At 40.8% G+C, this 17,375-nt stretch overlaps 1 protein-coding gene across 1 annotated transcript in view; it reads left to right on the plus strand.

Annotated features, from left to right (window-relative positions):
- The window catches only part of LOC124789334 (tuftelin-interacting protein 11), a 150,423-nt gene that overhangs the window by 100,606 nt on the left and 32,442 nt on the right, over positions 1-17,375 (plus strand). The window contains exon 9 of the mRNA XM_047256653.1: positions 12,136-12,377. Coding sequence (XP_047112609.1) covers positions 12,136-12,377 — 242 coding nt within the window. The remainder of the gene's footprint in view (positions 1-12,135; positions 12,378-17,375) is intronic.

A 17,375-nucleotide genomic window follows, 5' to 3' on the forward strand; every position in this document is an offset into this window, starting at 1 on the left:
TCTGGCACTTTCTTGCAAGTGCTGTAACGAACCCATTTCTAACAGGTCGCGGGAAAAGATTGCAAATGGTGGTTTGAAAAGAGTTACATTCAAAGCAGATTTCCTTTTACGCAAGATGAACTATGTGCGAGAATGTACGATGAATTTCTTAAATCACAAAGCGTTTGACTCTCATTTAAAAATCAACTCTTTGAGGACAACCAATTAGAACAATTTTGAGCCCAGATGATGAGACTTTTGCACCGTTATTAAATATTTTACTGGCACATTTGTGTGATGTATCTTAAAGTGTAACACACGCAAAAAAGATCCACATTATAAGTGGAAGCTTAGCTTCTCTTCCAACTTATTAATCTTCGAGACCAATATTATATGTGAATGCTATGTATATTAATTTAAGCCGTTAACTTTTCTTATTTGTGTATTTGCAATACTTAAGAGTGATCTTGCTATTGGCTGACTACATCACGTGTCCTGTTGCTGTCATCAGCTGGCGAGATCACGTGAATGAGCTATGACGCTTACAAAAGCGCATCGCATAATGGTTCAAATGGCTCTGAGCACTATGGGTCTTAACTGCTGAAGTCATCAGTCCCCTAGAACTTAAAATTACTTAAACCTAACTAACCTAAGGACATCACATACATCCATGCCCAAGGCAGGATTCGAACCTGCGACCGTAGCGGTTGCGCATCGCAATCTCGATTTCAGTGCTTCATAAAGTGACATGCATTGGTTGGTGGAATTCAAATTTATACCTTTGCAATATGAAAATATGCAACGTACATGTTGCTGCACATCAAAGGTCTTTCAAAACGTGTTTTTCCCCCTGAGTTTCGTTTTCTAAAGTGCCGGGAGATTCTAAGTTGGTATATAACACCATAAACATTCAAATGGTTGATGACTTTTACAGAGGCGAGGAAGAGTATACTGTCACGTAACATGGAAAAAGTGTATTTTCACCTAGGAGAAAGTGTATTTTTAACCGGAAAATCCGGGATTTTTTTTTCCTTGTACACGGTATACACCCTGGATGTGGCCTTAGTATTTTGCAACCGTGACTTGTTAAAAATATAGTTTGGTAATTTTCACACTTGTCAGCACCTGCTTTCTTTGGAATTGAAATTATTATATTCTTTTGGAGTCTGAGGGTATTTCTCTTGTCTCATACATCTCGCTCACCAGATGGAAGAATTTTGTAATGGCTGGCTCTCTCAAGGCTATCCGTATTTCTAATGGAATGTTGTCTACTTCCGGGGCCTTGTACCAAGTTAGATTTTTCAGTGCTCTGTCAAATTCTTCACGCAGTATATTTAAAAACAAAGATGATGTGACTTACCATATGAAAGCGCTGGCAGGTCGATAGAAACACATACATACACACAAAATTCTAGCTTTCGCAACCAACGGTTGCCTCGTCAGGAAAGAGGGAAGGAGAGGGAAAGACAAAAGGATGTGGGTTTTAAGGGAAGGGGTAAGGAGTCATTCCAATCCTGGGAGCGGAAAGACTTACCTTAGGGGGAAAAAAGGATGGGTATACACTCGCGCGCGCGCCCACCCACACACACACACACACACACACACACACACACACACACACATATATAAATCCACACATACACAGACACAAGCAGGCGCACACTCGCGCGCACACACGCGCGCACACACACACACACACACACACACATATATATATATATATATATATATATATATATATATATATATATATAGATAAAAATCCACACATACACAGACACAAGCAGACACATTCAAAGGCAAAGAGTTTGGGCAAAGATCTCTGCCCAAACTCTTTGCCTTTGAATGTGTCTGCTTGTGTATGTGTGTGTGTGTGTGTGTGTGTGTGTGTGTGTGTGTGTGTGCGCGTGCGCGTGCGCGCGAGTGTATACCCATCCTTTTTTCCCCCTAAGGTAAGTCTTTCCGCTCCCAGGATCGGAATGACTCCTTACCCTCTCCCTTAAAACCCACATCCTTTTGTCTTTCCCTCTCCTTCCCTCTTTCCTGACGAAGCAACTGTTGGTTGCGAAAGCTAGAATTTTGTGTGTATGTATGTGTTTGTTTGTGTTTCTATCGACCTGCCAGCGCTTTCGTATGGTAAGTCACATCATCTTTGTTTTTAAATATATTTTTCCCGCGTGGAATGTTTCCCTCTATTATATTCATCTCTTCACGCAGTGTCATATCTCCCATCTCATCTTCATCTACATCCACTTTCATTTCCATAATATTGCCCTCAAGTGCATCTCCCTTGTATAGACCCTCTATATACTCCTTCCACCTTTCTGCTTTCCCTTCTTTGCTTTGGACTGGTTTTACATCTGAGCTCTTGATTTTGATACAGGTGATCTCTTTTCTCCAGAGGTCTCTTAAATTTTCCTGTAGGCAGCATCTATCTTATCCCTAGTGATATAAGCTTCTACATCCCTTCATTTGTCCTCTAACTGTTTCCGCTTGGCCAGTTTGCACTTCCTGTCACTCTCATTTTTGAGACGATAGTATTCCTTTTCACCTGCTTCATTTACTGCATTGCTATATTGTCTCCTTTCATCAATGAAATTCAATATCTCTTGTGTTACCCATGGTTTTTTATTATCTCATCTTTTTACCTACTTCATACTCCGCAGCTTCAACCATTTTTTCTCTCAAAGCTACCCATTCTTCTTCTACCATATTTCTTTCCCCTGTTTTTGTCAATCATTCCCTAACACTCCCTCAGAAATTCTCTACAACCTCTGGTTCTTACAATTTATCCATGTCTCATCTCCATAAATTCCTACCTTTTTGCAGTTTCTTCAACTTTCCAGTTCATAACCAAGAAATTGTGGCCAGAGTCCACATCTGGCCCTGTAAATGTCTTACAATTTAAAACCTGGTTCCTAAATTTCTGTCTTATCATTATACAATCAATCTGAAACCTTCCAATGTCTCCAGGTCTCTTCCAAGTAGACAATCTTCTTTCATGGTTTTTAAACCAAGTGTTAGTGATTTAGTAATGCTCTATGCAAAATTCTACCAGGGGGCTTCCTCTTCTATTCCTTACCCCCCCAGTCCATGTTCACCTACTATTTTTCCTTCTCTTTCCTTTTCCTACTATCGAATTCCAATCCCCCATGACTGTTAAATTTTCATCTCTCTTAACTATCTGAATAATTTCTTTTATCTCATTGTACATGTCTTCAATCTCTTCATCATTTGCGGGGATAGTTGGCATATAAACATATATAATAAGTGTGGGCTTCGTGTCTATCTTGGCTACAATAATGCTGTTCGTAGAAGCTTATCAAATTCCTATTTTTTTATTCATTATTAAACCTACTCCTGCATTACCCTTATTTGATTTTGCATTTATGATCCCATATTCACTTGACCAGAAGTCCTGTTCCTCCTGCAACCAAACTTCACTATACTCTGGTCATCATAAAAATAAACCTGATGTAAACGTTACGCCATGTATCCTTCTGCATTTTCTTGAATCTGATTGGATTTCGTTTTATGTGGAGCGGAAGCCAAACTGTGATCAGTACAGTCAAGTACGATCATAATGTGTTTTATGCTGTGTTACACGCACATAGACTAAGCGACAATGCGGGACAACAGCTTTATCGGTGCATTAAACTTTGACAGCACTGACCAGCCAGCAGTCCAACTAACTTGCAATGGTGTGAGTAGTTGCAGTTCAGACATAAAAAAAAGATGAGACAATATATATATATAAACAAAGATGATGTGACTTACCAAATGAAAGTGCTGGCAGGTCGACAGACACTCAAACAACCACAAACATACACTTTAAGGGAGAGGGTAAGGAGTCATTCCAATCCCGGGAGCGGAAAGACTTACCTTAGGGGGAAAAAAGCACGGGTATACACTCGCGCGCACACACACACACACATATCCATCCACGCATATACAGACACAAGCAGACATATTTAAAGACAAAGAGTTTGGGCAGAGATCTCTGCCCAAACTCCTTGTCTTCAAACATGTCTGCCTGCGTCTGCACGTGCGTGGATGGACATGCGTGTGTGTGCGAGTGTATACCCATCCTTTCCTCACCCTAAGGTAAGTCCTTCCACTCCCGGGATTGGAACGACTCCCCACCCTCTCCCCCAACCAACCTATTCATCGGTCACTTAGAGGAAGCCTTCTTGGTTACCCAGGCCTGCCAACCCAAAGTTTGGTACAGATTTATTGATGACATCTTCATGATCTGGAATCACAGTGAAGAACTCCAGAATTTCCTCTCCAACCTCAACTCGTTTGGTTCCATCAGATTCACCTGGTCCTACTCCAAATCCCATGCCACTTTCCTTGATGTTGACCTCCACCTGTCCAATGGCCAGCTTCACACGTCCGTCCACATCAAACCCACCAACAAGCAACAGTACCTCCATTACGACAGCTGCCACCCATTCCACATCAAACGGTCCCTTCCCTACAGCCTAGGTCTTCGTGGCAAACGAATCTGCTCCAGTCCGGAATCCCTGAAGCATCACACCAACAACCTGACAACAGCTTTCGCATCCCGCAACTACCCTCCCGACCTGGTACAGAAGCAAATAACCAGAGCCACTTCCTCATCCTCTCAAACCCAGAACCTCCCACAGAAGAACCACAAAAGTGCCCCACTTGTGACAGGATACTTTCCGGGACTGGATCAGACTCTGAATGTGGCTCTCCAGCAGGGATACGACTTCCTCAAATCCTGCTTTGAAATGAGATCCATCCTTCATGAAATCCTCCCCACTCCACCAAGAGTGTCTTTCCGCCGTCCACCTAACCTTCGTAACCTCTTAGTTCATCCCTATGAAATCCCCAAACCACCTTCCCTACCCTCTGGCTCCTACCCTTGTAACCGCCCCCAGTGTAAAACCTGTCCCATGGACCCTCCCACCACCACCTACTCCAGTCCTGTAACCCGGAAGGTGTACACGATCAAAGGCAGAGCCACGTGTGAAAGCACCCACGTGATCTACCAACTGACCTGCCTACACTGTGACGCATTCTATGTGGGAATGACCAGCAACAAACTGTCCATTCGCATGAATGGACACAGGCAGACAGTGTTTGTTGGTAATGAGGATCACCCTGTGGCTAAACATGCCTTGGTGCACGGCCAGCACATCTTGGCACAGTGTTACACCGTCCGGGTTATCTGGATACTTCCCACTAACACCAACCTATCCGAACTCCGGAGATGTGAACTTGCTCTTCAATATATCCTCTCTTCCCGTTACCCACCAGGCCTCAATCTCCGCTAATTTCAAGTTGCCGCCACTCATACCTCACCTGTCATTCAACAACATCTTTGCCTTTGCACTTCTGGCTCGATTGACATCTCTGCCCAAACTCTTTGTCTTTAAATGTGTCTGCTTGTGTCTGTGTATGTGTGTGTGTGTGTGTGTGTGTGTGTGTGTGTGTGTGTGTGTGTGTGCGCGCGCGTGTGTGTACCCGTCCTTTTTTCCCCCAGGGTAAGTCTTTCCGCTCCCGGGATTGGAGTGACTCCTTGCCCTCTCCCTTAAAACCCGCATCCTTTCGTCTTTCCCTCTCCTTCCCTCTTTCCTGGTGGGGCGGCGGTTTGTTGCGAAGGCTTGAATTTTGTGTGTTGTTTGTGTGTCTGTCGACCTGCCAGCGCTTTCATTTGGTGGGTCACATCATCTTTGTATATATATATATATATATATATATATATATATATATATATATATATATATATATATATAGAGAGAGAGAGAGAGAGAGAGAGAGAGAGATAGAGAGAGGGGGGGGGGGGGGGGGGGGGGGAACATTCCACGTAGGAAAAATATATCTAAAAACAAAGATGATGTGACTTACCGGGTGAAGGTGCTGGCGGGTCGACAGACACACAAACATACACACAGGGTTCGGGCTTTCGCAACAAACTGTTGCCTCATCGGGGGGGGAGGGGTGGGGGGGACGGAGGGATGTGGGTTTTGGGGGAGAGGGTGGGGAGTCGTTCCAATCCCGGGAGCGGAAGGACTTACCTTTGGGGGAGGAAAGGACGGGTATACACTCGCACACACACACATGTCCATCCACGCATGTGCAGACACAGGCAGACATGTTTGAAGACAAGGAGTTTGGGCAGAGATCTCTGCCCAAACTCTTTGTCTTTAAATATGTCTGCTTGTGTCTGTATATGTGTGGATGGATATGTGTGTGTGTGTGTGTGTGTGCGCGAGTGTATGCCCGTCCTTTTTTCCCCCTAAGGTAAGTCTTTCCGCTCCCGGGATTGGAATGACTCCTTACCCTCTCCCTTAAAACCCACATCCTTTCGTCTTTCCCTCTCCTTCCCTCTTTCCTGATGAGGCAACAGTTTGTTGCGAAAGCTTGAATTTTGTGTGTATGTTTGTGTGTCTGTCAACCTGCCAGCACTTTCATTTGGTAAGTCACGTCATCTTTGTTTTTAGATATATATTTCCTACGTGGAATGTTTCCCTCTATTATAACCATATATATATATATATATATATATAAAATAGGGAAACATTCCATGCGGGAAAAATATATTTAAAAGCAAAGATGATGTGACTTACCATACGAAAGGGCTGGCATGTCGATAGAAACACAAACAAACACATACATATACACAAAATTCTAGCTTTCGCAACCAATGGTTGCTTCGTCAGGAAAGAGGGAAGGAGAGGGAAAGACGAAAGGATGTGGGTTTTAAGGGAGAGGGTAAGGACTCATTCCAATCCCGGGAGCGGAAAGACTTACCTTAGGGGGGAAAAGGACAGGTATACACTCGCGCGCACACACACACATATCCATCCGCACATACACAGACACAAGCATCCATCCGCACATACACAGACACAAGCAGACATTTGTAAAGGCAAAGAGTTTGGGCAGAGATATCAGTCGAGGCGGAAGTAAAGAGGCAAAGATGTTGTTGAAGGACAGGTGAGGTATGAGCAGCGACACCTTGAAATTAGCGGAGGTTGAGGTCTGGCGGATAACGAGAAGAGAGGATATACTGAAGGGCAAGTTCCCATTTCCGGAGTTCTGACAGGTTGGTGTTAGTGGGAAGTATCCAGATAACCTGGACGGTGTAACAATGTGCCAAGATGTGCTGGCCGTGCACCAAGGCATGTTTAGCCACAGGGTGATCCTCATTACCAACAAACACAGTCTGCCTGTGTCCATTCATGCGAATGGACAGTTTGTTGCTGGTCATTCCCACATAGAAAGCTTCACAGTGTAGGCAGGTCAGTTGGTAAATCACGTGGGTGCTTTCACACGTGGCTCTGCCTTTGATCGTGTACACCTTCCGCGTTACAGGACCGGAGTAGGTGGTGGTGGGAGGGTGCATGGGACAGCATTTACACCGGGGCGGTTACAAGGGTAGGAGCCAGAGGGTAAGGAAGGTGGTTTGGGGATTTCATAGGGATGAACTAAGAGGTTACGAAGGTTAGGTGGACGGCAGAAAGACACTCTTGGTGGAGTGGGGAGGATTTCATGAAGGATGGATCTCATTTCAGGGCAGGATTTGAGGAAACCCGGAACCTCCCACAGAAGAACCACAAAAGTGCCCCACTTGTGACAGGATACTTTCCGGGACTGGATCAGACTCTGAATGTGGCTCTCCAGCAGGGACACGACTTCCTTTTGTGTGTATGTATATATATATCCTTTCGTCTTTCCCTCTCCTTCCCTCTTTCCTGATGAGGCAACAGTTTGTTGCGAAAGCTGAATTTTGTGTGTATGTTTGTGTTTGTTTGTGTGTCTATCGACGTGCCAGCACTTTCGTTTGGTAAGCCACATCATCTTTGTTTTTAGATATATTTTTCCCACATGGAATGTTTCCCTCTATGTTATTTAATTTTTAAATAGAATGAAATAATAATCAGAAAAACTCCAGCACTGCCACGCACTTCTTAGGTGACGAGATGGAAAGCATAAAATGCCTTCATTCTTACCTTACATAGTATTCCAATTACAAACAAGAGTGAATGAAAATTCCTAACTTACACACAGGATAATTCTTCTGAGCAAGCTGTGTGTGATGCAAAGGCGTACTGCATAGATTTCACTGTACTGTTGAGTACTGAAGCCAATGAAGGTATTAATTAGAGTTGGTCATCAGGTAATATCTTAGCTCCTTCATTATCCAAGTTCGAGAAATATGTTTCAGTTGTGGAACTGTCGTCTGCTATGTTGATAATGAGTCGGCCAACAACAGAATCCATGAAAACAACCGGGCACCGCATTGTCTCCTCGTCTTTTATGACGTGCTGCGCTGTATCCCTCCAGTGTTCGGCAGTGACATGTGAAAAAGCTGCATGCGTTAGTTCCAGAACATCTGGGAGCTTAATAGTCTTGATATTTCTTGTGACAAATTCCTTAACTTGGCTCCAGATCTGTTCTGTTGGATTCATATTGTAATGGTACACTGGCAAATGTAAATTTGGAACATTTGTATGGTGTGCTCAATGATGTGGAAATGATTGTTTTCCATGTTTCTGTGACACTTAATACATCTGTGACATAAAACGACGGACCTAGTCCAAATAAAGAGTATGTGGTTTTTCATTTTTGCCTTAAAAATTAAGTAGTTGTGTTTTATTAATTTAGCTACCCTTTGTTAACAGTCCTTCATAAAAAATCGATAATTAAGAATTTATATTTGGAATGAAAACAGGAATTTTGTGTGCATAATGCAATTAAAAAGAAGAATGACATGCATTATTCATAAAAATGATGATGAATTTTACAGTTATGATGTAGGTATTTTTTCTAACTGAAGGAGAAAAAAAAATGACTTTGGTGAGACTTGAACCCAGAAACCATGAGTTGCAGTGAATAATCAATCTGCTACGCTACTGGTAGATCTATACAGGGTATGTGAAGTTAAAATTCAACTGTATCTAATGCAGCCCTTGGAAAACTTTAAAGCCGATTAGCTCTGTAAATTTATGAAAAACATTAAGAACAGCCTATTTTTTGGCATTTTTAACAGTGTTCCACACGCGTTTCACTATGGAACAGTTAGTAGCCCCCGTCATTTGTATACTGTGAATTAACAGCACAACAGTCGGAGCACAACTGTACCGAGGCTGTGACTGTACACAATTTTTGAAATAAAAACTACATGTCTAAAGTATGATTAAGAAATACGTTGATTTTTGTTAATACATTTGAATATCTTGAAGTTTCATTTAACGTAACTTAGTAGCTATATATAGCATACATAGTAGGACCTACTTCCAAGAGTGTAACAACACCATTGTACGTGTGCTACGGCTTCTGACCATTCATTGTGTTTGTGGTTATTTACATCGGGTTTATTCTTATGATGAACAGAGTATAATTTCCACTGTATTTAACTTTAACCTATATATTTCCCTTTTTAAATTTTCTAAGCATGATTAAGGGACTTGACATACCACACTCCGATCCATAGAATGCCAGTTTTTTTTCTCCTGATAATGAAGTCCTCTTGAGTAGTCGCTGCAAGATCCAAATAGGGGACTATTTTACCTCCGAATTATTTTACCCAAGAGGATGCCATCATCATTTAACAATACAGTAAAGCTGCATGCTGTCGGGAAAAATTGGGGCTGTAGTTTCCCCTTGCTTTCAGCCGTCTGTAGTACCAGCACAGCGATGCTGTTCTGATTGATGTTACAAGGACAGTTCAATCAATCATCCAGACTGTTGCCTCTGCTGTTACTGAAAAGGCTGCGGCCCCTCTTCAGGAACCACACATTTGTGCACTCTCTCAATAGATTCCCTTCCATTGTGGTTGCACCTACAGTATGGCTATCTGTATCACTGAGGCATGCAAGCTTCCCCACCAACAGCAAGGTCCATGGTTCAGCAAACAGTTAAGGTTCTAAAACCTGTCATGTTTCACTAAACATAATTTCCCAAAGAGCATCAAACCAGACTTTACAGCAGTTAACAAAACTCTGTACATTTACAGTAAAAAAAGAATCCGCCTACCAGAGCTAATGAACTCATTGCATTCATTCTCAAAAAAATTGCAAGGTGATGAGCTTTGTCTTTTAAGGAAACCAGAAATAACAAGGCAATAACACTACCAATCAAGACAACTGCTTGAAATCAGAATACAGCCAGTAACCTGTACCAACATGTGCTCATACATGGCACAAAGTATGTTCCATAAACAGTTTATGGCTTAATGTTAAGTTGAACGCAGGCTGGACTAACACTTCCAACAAAAACAGCATTTTGTCCCCACTAGAATTCCAACCCGAGGTACAGCAAGTTGAAATCACCAGCATCAATAAAACCTAATTTCACTGGTCTGTAGAAATATACTCCTAGGTGGAATCCAGTGAATGCTCACTGTTGATTGAACAGCAGAATGAATACTCAGAGCACAGCCTTGGAACAGTGTGGTGTTTGCACCTCGTGCCACTATCATTAGGCCAACACAATCGCCAGCTGCTCTCCCTCTCTCCGGCATATGCTGCAGTCAGCACTCGGCCAAGACTCCACTGGCCTGGTTGTACATGGATAATGCACATGATCCCAACACGAGTAAAACTGCAAGCCTATGCTCCGATCATGTCAGAAGCCTAACACCGTCTCCCGGTTTCGCGCTTGTGCCTTGCTTAACATCCTACCTTCAGCCGCAGTGTGTGCCTTCTTTCCCAGAGTGGGAAAGAATATTTTTGCACCAGAGCTTGACCATGGAGAAGGAGTGATAGGTACACACCAGTTGTTGATTCCTTCGGACTCCCGAAGTACACACTTTTCATGATTTCCAGTGTGTCACTCCAATTCTGCAGGCAACTAGGACTTTTCACAGGGCACAGAAATCATTTACGTCAGGACTGGTGCACCCATGATGATTTACGGTTCCTATGTGATGGTAGCTTGTTAAATTGTGTTCAGAAGTGTGTGTGTAGCGTTATAACAGTGACTGTTGTGCAAATTCCCAGATTCAAAATGTTTTTTATTGTGAGGAGAATGGCATTTTGTAAACATTGATGGTTCATCTTTCTGGCTGTGTGTGGGAACTGCATAGATAGACATAAACCAATTTCTGAATCCATTCTGTCATTAGAAATATTTTGTGAAGATGTTGTTGGATAGCTGTTAGGAATGTTAAGAACTACATTACTCAGTGCACACCTGTACTAGTTATTTTATATTTGTCTGTTGATTTCGGTCCATTTCAGACCTTCCATATGTCATGTGTATCAAAAGAGAACGAGCTATACAGTGTATACAATGACTGCAGGTAGTGCCTCATGAAAGATATTTATACCTACATTTTACATTTGTTATGTGCAGACTGTTACATAATTATAAAAATATACTTGCAAAACTTACTCAATTGTGCATCCCATAATTGCAATGTCTACTCATCCTGAAATGTTGTATTAACAACATGTTTTATACCCAACATATCCCCTGCCTTATAGTGTAAACACTGAAGTGCTAGTTAGCAAAAGTTGCTGCTCTTGTTCAAATATATTGAAATTCCCTCACTGTCTAATTACAACATGGTATTGTTAAGCCGTTACAAAAATGCCACTATGAATTAAACAGTGCAATTACGAAGAGGATACAGTCAGTTCCCTCTAATTGTATTAGGTTAAGCTTTAATTACATTGACACACTCCATGCATAATACATGTACAATATGTGGACAAATAATCTTTCATGAGGTGCTAGCTGCAGTCATTTTACACTGAGATGGCATTCGCAATTATGGATTGCTATAAAAACAGCGTGGCTCAGTATTTCTGCAGGGGACTTCCAATGACTTGTTGAGTCCATGCCATGTTGAGTTGTTGTGCTACGCCAGGCAAAAGAATGTTCAGTATGAGATTAGGAGGTATACCACAAATTTTATAACCTGAGTGTGTAGTTTGTTTTCTGTTGATATACATGACCTGCGGATGGTCTGAAATGAACCAAAATCTGTAGTCAAAAACAAAATGGCTAGTACATCTGCATATTCTATCACTGTGTACTATTGTGAATATTGTAGATAACCTCAATAACAAATTTACAAGCTTTACTTTTATTTCACAAGTTTTACATAATCCTGTATGGTTGTATAGTTAGTCTTTTGTTGTTAATTGTGAAGAATTTTATTTATTGGTATTTCAGGATCGATATTATGAAGAATATCGTATGTATGAGTTGGAGAAGCTGGCATGTGGCTTGGTTGCACCCTTGATCCATGAGAAGCTGAAATCGTGGAAAGCTTTAGAAAATCCAGCAGAACCAATACGTCTTTTCCAAACCTGGAAGGATATATTGGAAGTTGGACATCCGCCTGGGACAGAAAATGGCCCTTATCAGCAGTTGGTTTGGGAAGCATGGATGCCAGTCATTAGAACTGTTATTAGGTAAACTAGATGAATTTATTAATATTACTGGTGGAGAAAGATCAACTTCTCCCAGATGCTGTTGTGCCTTCTGCTTGGTTTTACTGGTTTCATCCATTGAGGATAATGTACCAAGTATTTGAGTGCAGATATATCATGTGTTAAAATTTGTTTTGATTTTGATAATTTTTAGCATCATTTGAAATTTTGTTAACTTTAATCCTTACTGCTTTCTTTTCTATAGGTAAATATGTATTCTGATTTCCAGAATTTATAAGATTTGCACCTTGTAGGACTAATGCAAACTGTGAAAATAATGACAACTTGCAGCATGGACCATAAAGGAATGTCCAGTGTTTAAAGAATGGTCAGATTATAGGTCTCCCAGGAAATCTTAAATGCATAGGAAATGTAGCAGCCACAGTCTGTGTCAGAATATGTTTGTTGTAAGACAACATTGTGTCCCCTCTTGTATGTATACAAGGATCTAGAGAGTTGGGACTCAATATGATGGTGGAACTCAGATAGAATATCCGAGGTGAAATGTACGGTGCTGCCAGTAGACACACACAAATCTGCAAGAGATACACTTCTAGCTTTTGGAACTAATAGTTCCTTTGTTGAAGAGAGGAGAGGGATAGGTTTAGGGAAGGTTAAAAAGGAAGGGCGGGTCACTCTGGCCATAGGATGAGAGTGCCCCACCTGTAATGAAGACGAGGCTAAGTGAAGGTACCTTTATGGTGTAGGGACTAAAGAGTTTTTTGTGTGATACTAGGAAATTCAAGAATTTCACATGATTCAATACGTTCTTGGTGCTGCCAAACTAATATGTACAAATTTAATTAAACCAAGAGGAATGGTGCACGCCTAGCACAACCTCGAAATTGCTACCTGCAGGGTGTATATGGCCAGGACAACCGGGAAATCCAGGAAAAACCAGGGAATTTTTCCTCCGGGAGAAATAAGAGAAAAAACCCAGGATTTTTTTTTAGAATTCGGGTGATTTTTCATTGTGTTAGTTTTCAGTTAAATTTTTGTGATTTTGACTGGTAAGAACTGATACTCTGACAAAGAATTTTACTTTAGCTCACTTCAGAATAATATTGCAACAGTAAAAAAGAAAAAAAGAGGCTAACACCAAAATACAGCTTTAGTTGCAAAGAAAATGTGGCACTTCCAATAACACACAAGTATCTGTGTGCCAAAGACTGTGGAATACTTTGTAACAACAAACGGCTTTCGATGTTTCCCGCGGACCTCACTTTGATGAGTGTGAGGTCCCAACTATTTACATTTCAACCAGGTTGTGGGAAAATGTTGCCAGTAGTGCTTTGAGGAGCGTTGCTTTCAAAGTAAATTTCCTTGTATGCAAGATGAGTTATGTTGGGAGTGAGAATGTGTGATGAATTTATTAAATCATCGAGCTTTAGACTCTCATTCAAAACTTAACAATGAGGACCAGTCACTTTAAAAAAATTGGGCCTAGACGACCAGCCATTTATACCATTATTGAAAATTTTACTGGCACAATTGTGTTTGGTATATCTTAAAGGGTAAAATGATAAAAAGAACAAGTTTCAAGACAAATTTTTCATATTTATTGTAATTTTTTCATAGATTACAAATTATGCAATAACTATGGCAAAAAGTGTAATCATTCTTTAAAAAAAAGTGTGAAGTGAGTTCTTGAGCAATTTTACACTTAATTAGCTTTTCTATGGAAAAGTCGAAGTGCTCGATGAAACACGTATTCAGCCAGGTAACCAACAAAATGTTTGTTGCACAGCAGTGAAAATTTATGATAATACTTGTCGGAAGTATTCAGCTGCTGCAATTTAAGCTGTGTGTTCATGATCTTGTGTAACCACACCCTTAAAAAATTATTTTTAATGATCAGTACTATATGCAAAAGCTTAGCTTTTCTTGTAGCTGTACTGTGTGTATATTAACTTAAACCATTATCTTTTCTTATTAATGTGTCTGTGTTATTTAACAAGGATGTTGCTATTGACTGACTACATCACATGTCTTATGCTCTGAACATCCGCTGTCATTGGCTGACAAGATCACACAACATGAACTCTGATTGGCTGACAAAAGAGCTTCACAATCTCGATTTCAGTAGTTCAGCAGCTACTGTGCTATATTTGGTGGAATTCGTGTTTACACATTTGTAATATGAAAATATGCGCTGTAAATGTTTCCATACATCAAAGGTCTTCCCAAAATGCATTGGTTTTTCCTGGTTTCTTTTCTGAAAGTGATGGGAAGTTCTGTGACAGTATAAACTCTTCACCATTCAAATGATTGATAAGTTTTACAGCTGCGAGGGAAAGTATATTGTCATTTAACACAGAAAAAAATTTGTGTTCACCAGGGGTCGACTGTATTTTCACTTGGGGAAAAAATGCAACTCTTGTTCACATGACCACAGTCTCTGGCTGCCGAGGTCTTGAGCTGGGAAATCCAGGAAAAAGCTTGGACTTTTTTTTCCTTGTCTGTGTATACACTCTGTACTTGTGAATTAAGTAATGAGATAACCTTACAGCAAAGCTCCTCAACAAGCAACAACATAAAAGTTCTGAATCATCATCTGGATATGCATTTAAACCATCGTTCAGTACTAACTTTTTCTGATGATTGACGATGACGACAGAGATGATATTGCCCCACATCAGCTTCCCCCTTCATTGCAAGGTCAGCAGCTTGATGTCTAGAGAAGTCTCACCATTTATGTGGCTACTGTTCTGCACTGCAGTCTAAGAGGATTCAGGCTCCACATGGAGGAATAGGAAGCCCTTCATGGCTCTGCATACAACAACATTATTTCAAAATTGATTTCATCTCAGTGTTAATGGTAAGATGGCTGAAAGCAGACTTGTTCGTGTGTAAGGCATTCCATTCCTGACCGGTTCTCTTCGCTACCAACATACAGACTGCTGCTATATCAATATACATTTGTTATATATTCAAAATGTGCTCCATCTACTTGCTGCTGCAGCAGCCCTGTGATAATGAGATATATTAGTGAATGCTAATGAGCCTTTTATTCTTGGCAAAGTTAATGTATGTAACGCATTTTCACCTCTAACAGGGTTTTAATAGTTGATCATCTCCGTAATGAGTGAGTCCTATGTATTCATGGAACAGCACACATTTTCTTTACTATAAGAATTATCTGCTTCATAAGCTCTTCTGCATTTCCACCAATGTATGCTCAGAGCTGCTGTTGGAAATATGTGTGCTGTAAGCTCTCCAACAAAAGCATCATCTTGACCTTGAGATACTTGTGACACAATCAGGAAGTATAATATAATCAGTGTAACTAAGGTCATTGGTTTCCAAACTGTTTCCTAGATTCATACACAGTTTTATATATCACACCATAATGAGCAAGAGAACAGTGTCTGCAAGACTCATTTTTACATCTTGGTCCTGCTGTCATGACAAACAGCATCAAACCACTGATGGAAATGCCTTGCAACTCTTCTTGTTTAATGACAATATTATGAAAAGGATAGATTGGCACTCACCTTATAGCAGAGATGCTGAGTCGCAGAGGGGGGCGGGGCGGTGGGGGTGGGGGAGGAATAAAATAAAAAAAAAATTAAAAGGAGAGAGAGAGAGAGAGAGAGAGAGAGAGAGAGAGAGAGAAATACAACTCTTGTATACATGACCACAGCCTCTGACTGCCGAGGTCTTCTCATATAAAGATTTTTTTTCTTTTGCAGTTTTCTGCTGCTCATTTGGTTTTTCAATAACTTCATAATTACATTTGATGTTTAGCAGATTAGAGAGGAAGCAGCAGTTGTAGAATTTAAATGTTCTTCAGATAAGCCCATCTGTGTTAAAGATTACTGTCAGTGTCTTGGCCTTAACTTAGCTAAATTGTGGAATGAGGATCCTCTCGCTAGTATTATTGCTTAAAAGATGTTTGGAGCTCATTTGATGATGGGTTTCTCAGGTGCTCCAATCTCGTTCAGTGAACTTGATGCTCCATTTAACAATTCTGCCAATTGACTAAAAATTCCATAACATTTATTTGCTGTGTACCAGGTCAGTGTATCTTCTGAAGAAACCAGTCTTGTGGCCTTGTGCTGATGAGATAAATACTGTACCAGTTTCACAAGTTAGTTTGAGATTTGATCACTTGAGAGTCTTATGGGGAACCTACAGTGTGTTGTCAGGGTGGCTGCCTCATATATTTATTTAATAAATTATATCCAATCCAGTCACAGTTTTCCAAATTACATGTTTTGACTATTATTCGTTGTCCATATTAGTATATTTACAAGTATAAAGGCTTATCCTCGGCTGATGACACCTAGTACTAGTAATTAGGTATTGTAGGTATTAAGTCTGTAAGGAGCAGAAATACGTGAACACTGAGTAATTTTCACCGATTTATTCACAAATATAGGTTACAATAACATGCATACTATACAAACTCACCTTCACTGTGTCTGTCACCCTAGCCTGAATAATTACAGACTACCAAGGCTAACCAGTGTGAACTGAGAAAGACCAATATTTGGTCCAATCCTCCACTGACAGTACATCACACACACTTTGCCAGCATCACAGCTGTGGAGGCATTTTGTGGCGGGTGGTCACCTGCACTGATGCAAGTAGCTGGCAGCTGCACGCATGTGTGAGCACGAGTTGCTGCTTGCATGCCTTTAACTCTTACAATCAATCACATGCAGAGAAGAGCTACCTAAGGTGTCACCTGGGCATCATAAATCTGTTGTGCTTGTTGCAGCATCGGAAGTGATTGCAGTATTTATGTAATTTTCAGACTCAGTAATGGTTGGTACTGACAAGTGAGCTTTTAATGTACTAACTTAGTGGTGATGTGTGCTACAGAAACCAGACAAAGTAATATAAGAATTAAGAACATAATATTGCCACTAATTAGGAATTAACTTTACTGGAAGGCTCAAAAGACTTAACCTCTTTGCTGACTGTAGAAAGAGACTATTTCGTGTGTTGGAAAGGAGAATGTATGACTTAGTGTGA

Source organism: Schistocerca piceifrons, chromosome 3 (genome assembly GCF_021461385.2).
Source record: "Schistocerca piceifrons isolate TAMUIC-IGC-003096 chromosome 3, iqSchPice1.1, whole genome shotgun sequence".
Lineage (NCBI taxonomy): Eukaryota > Metazoa > Arthropoda > Insecta > Orthoptera > Acrididae > Schistocerca > Schistocerca piceifrons.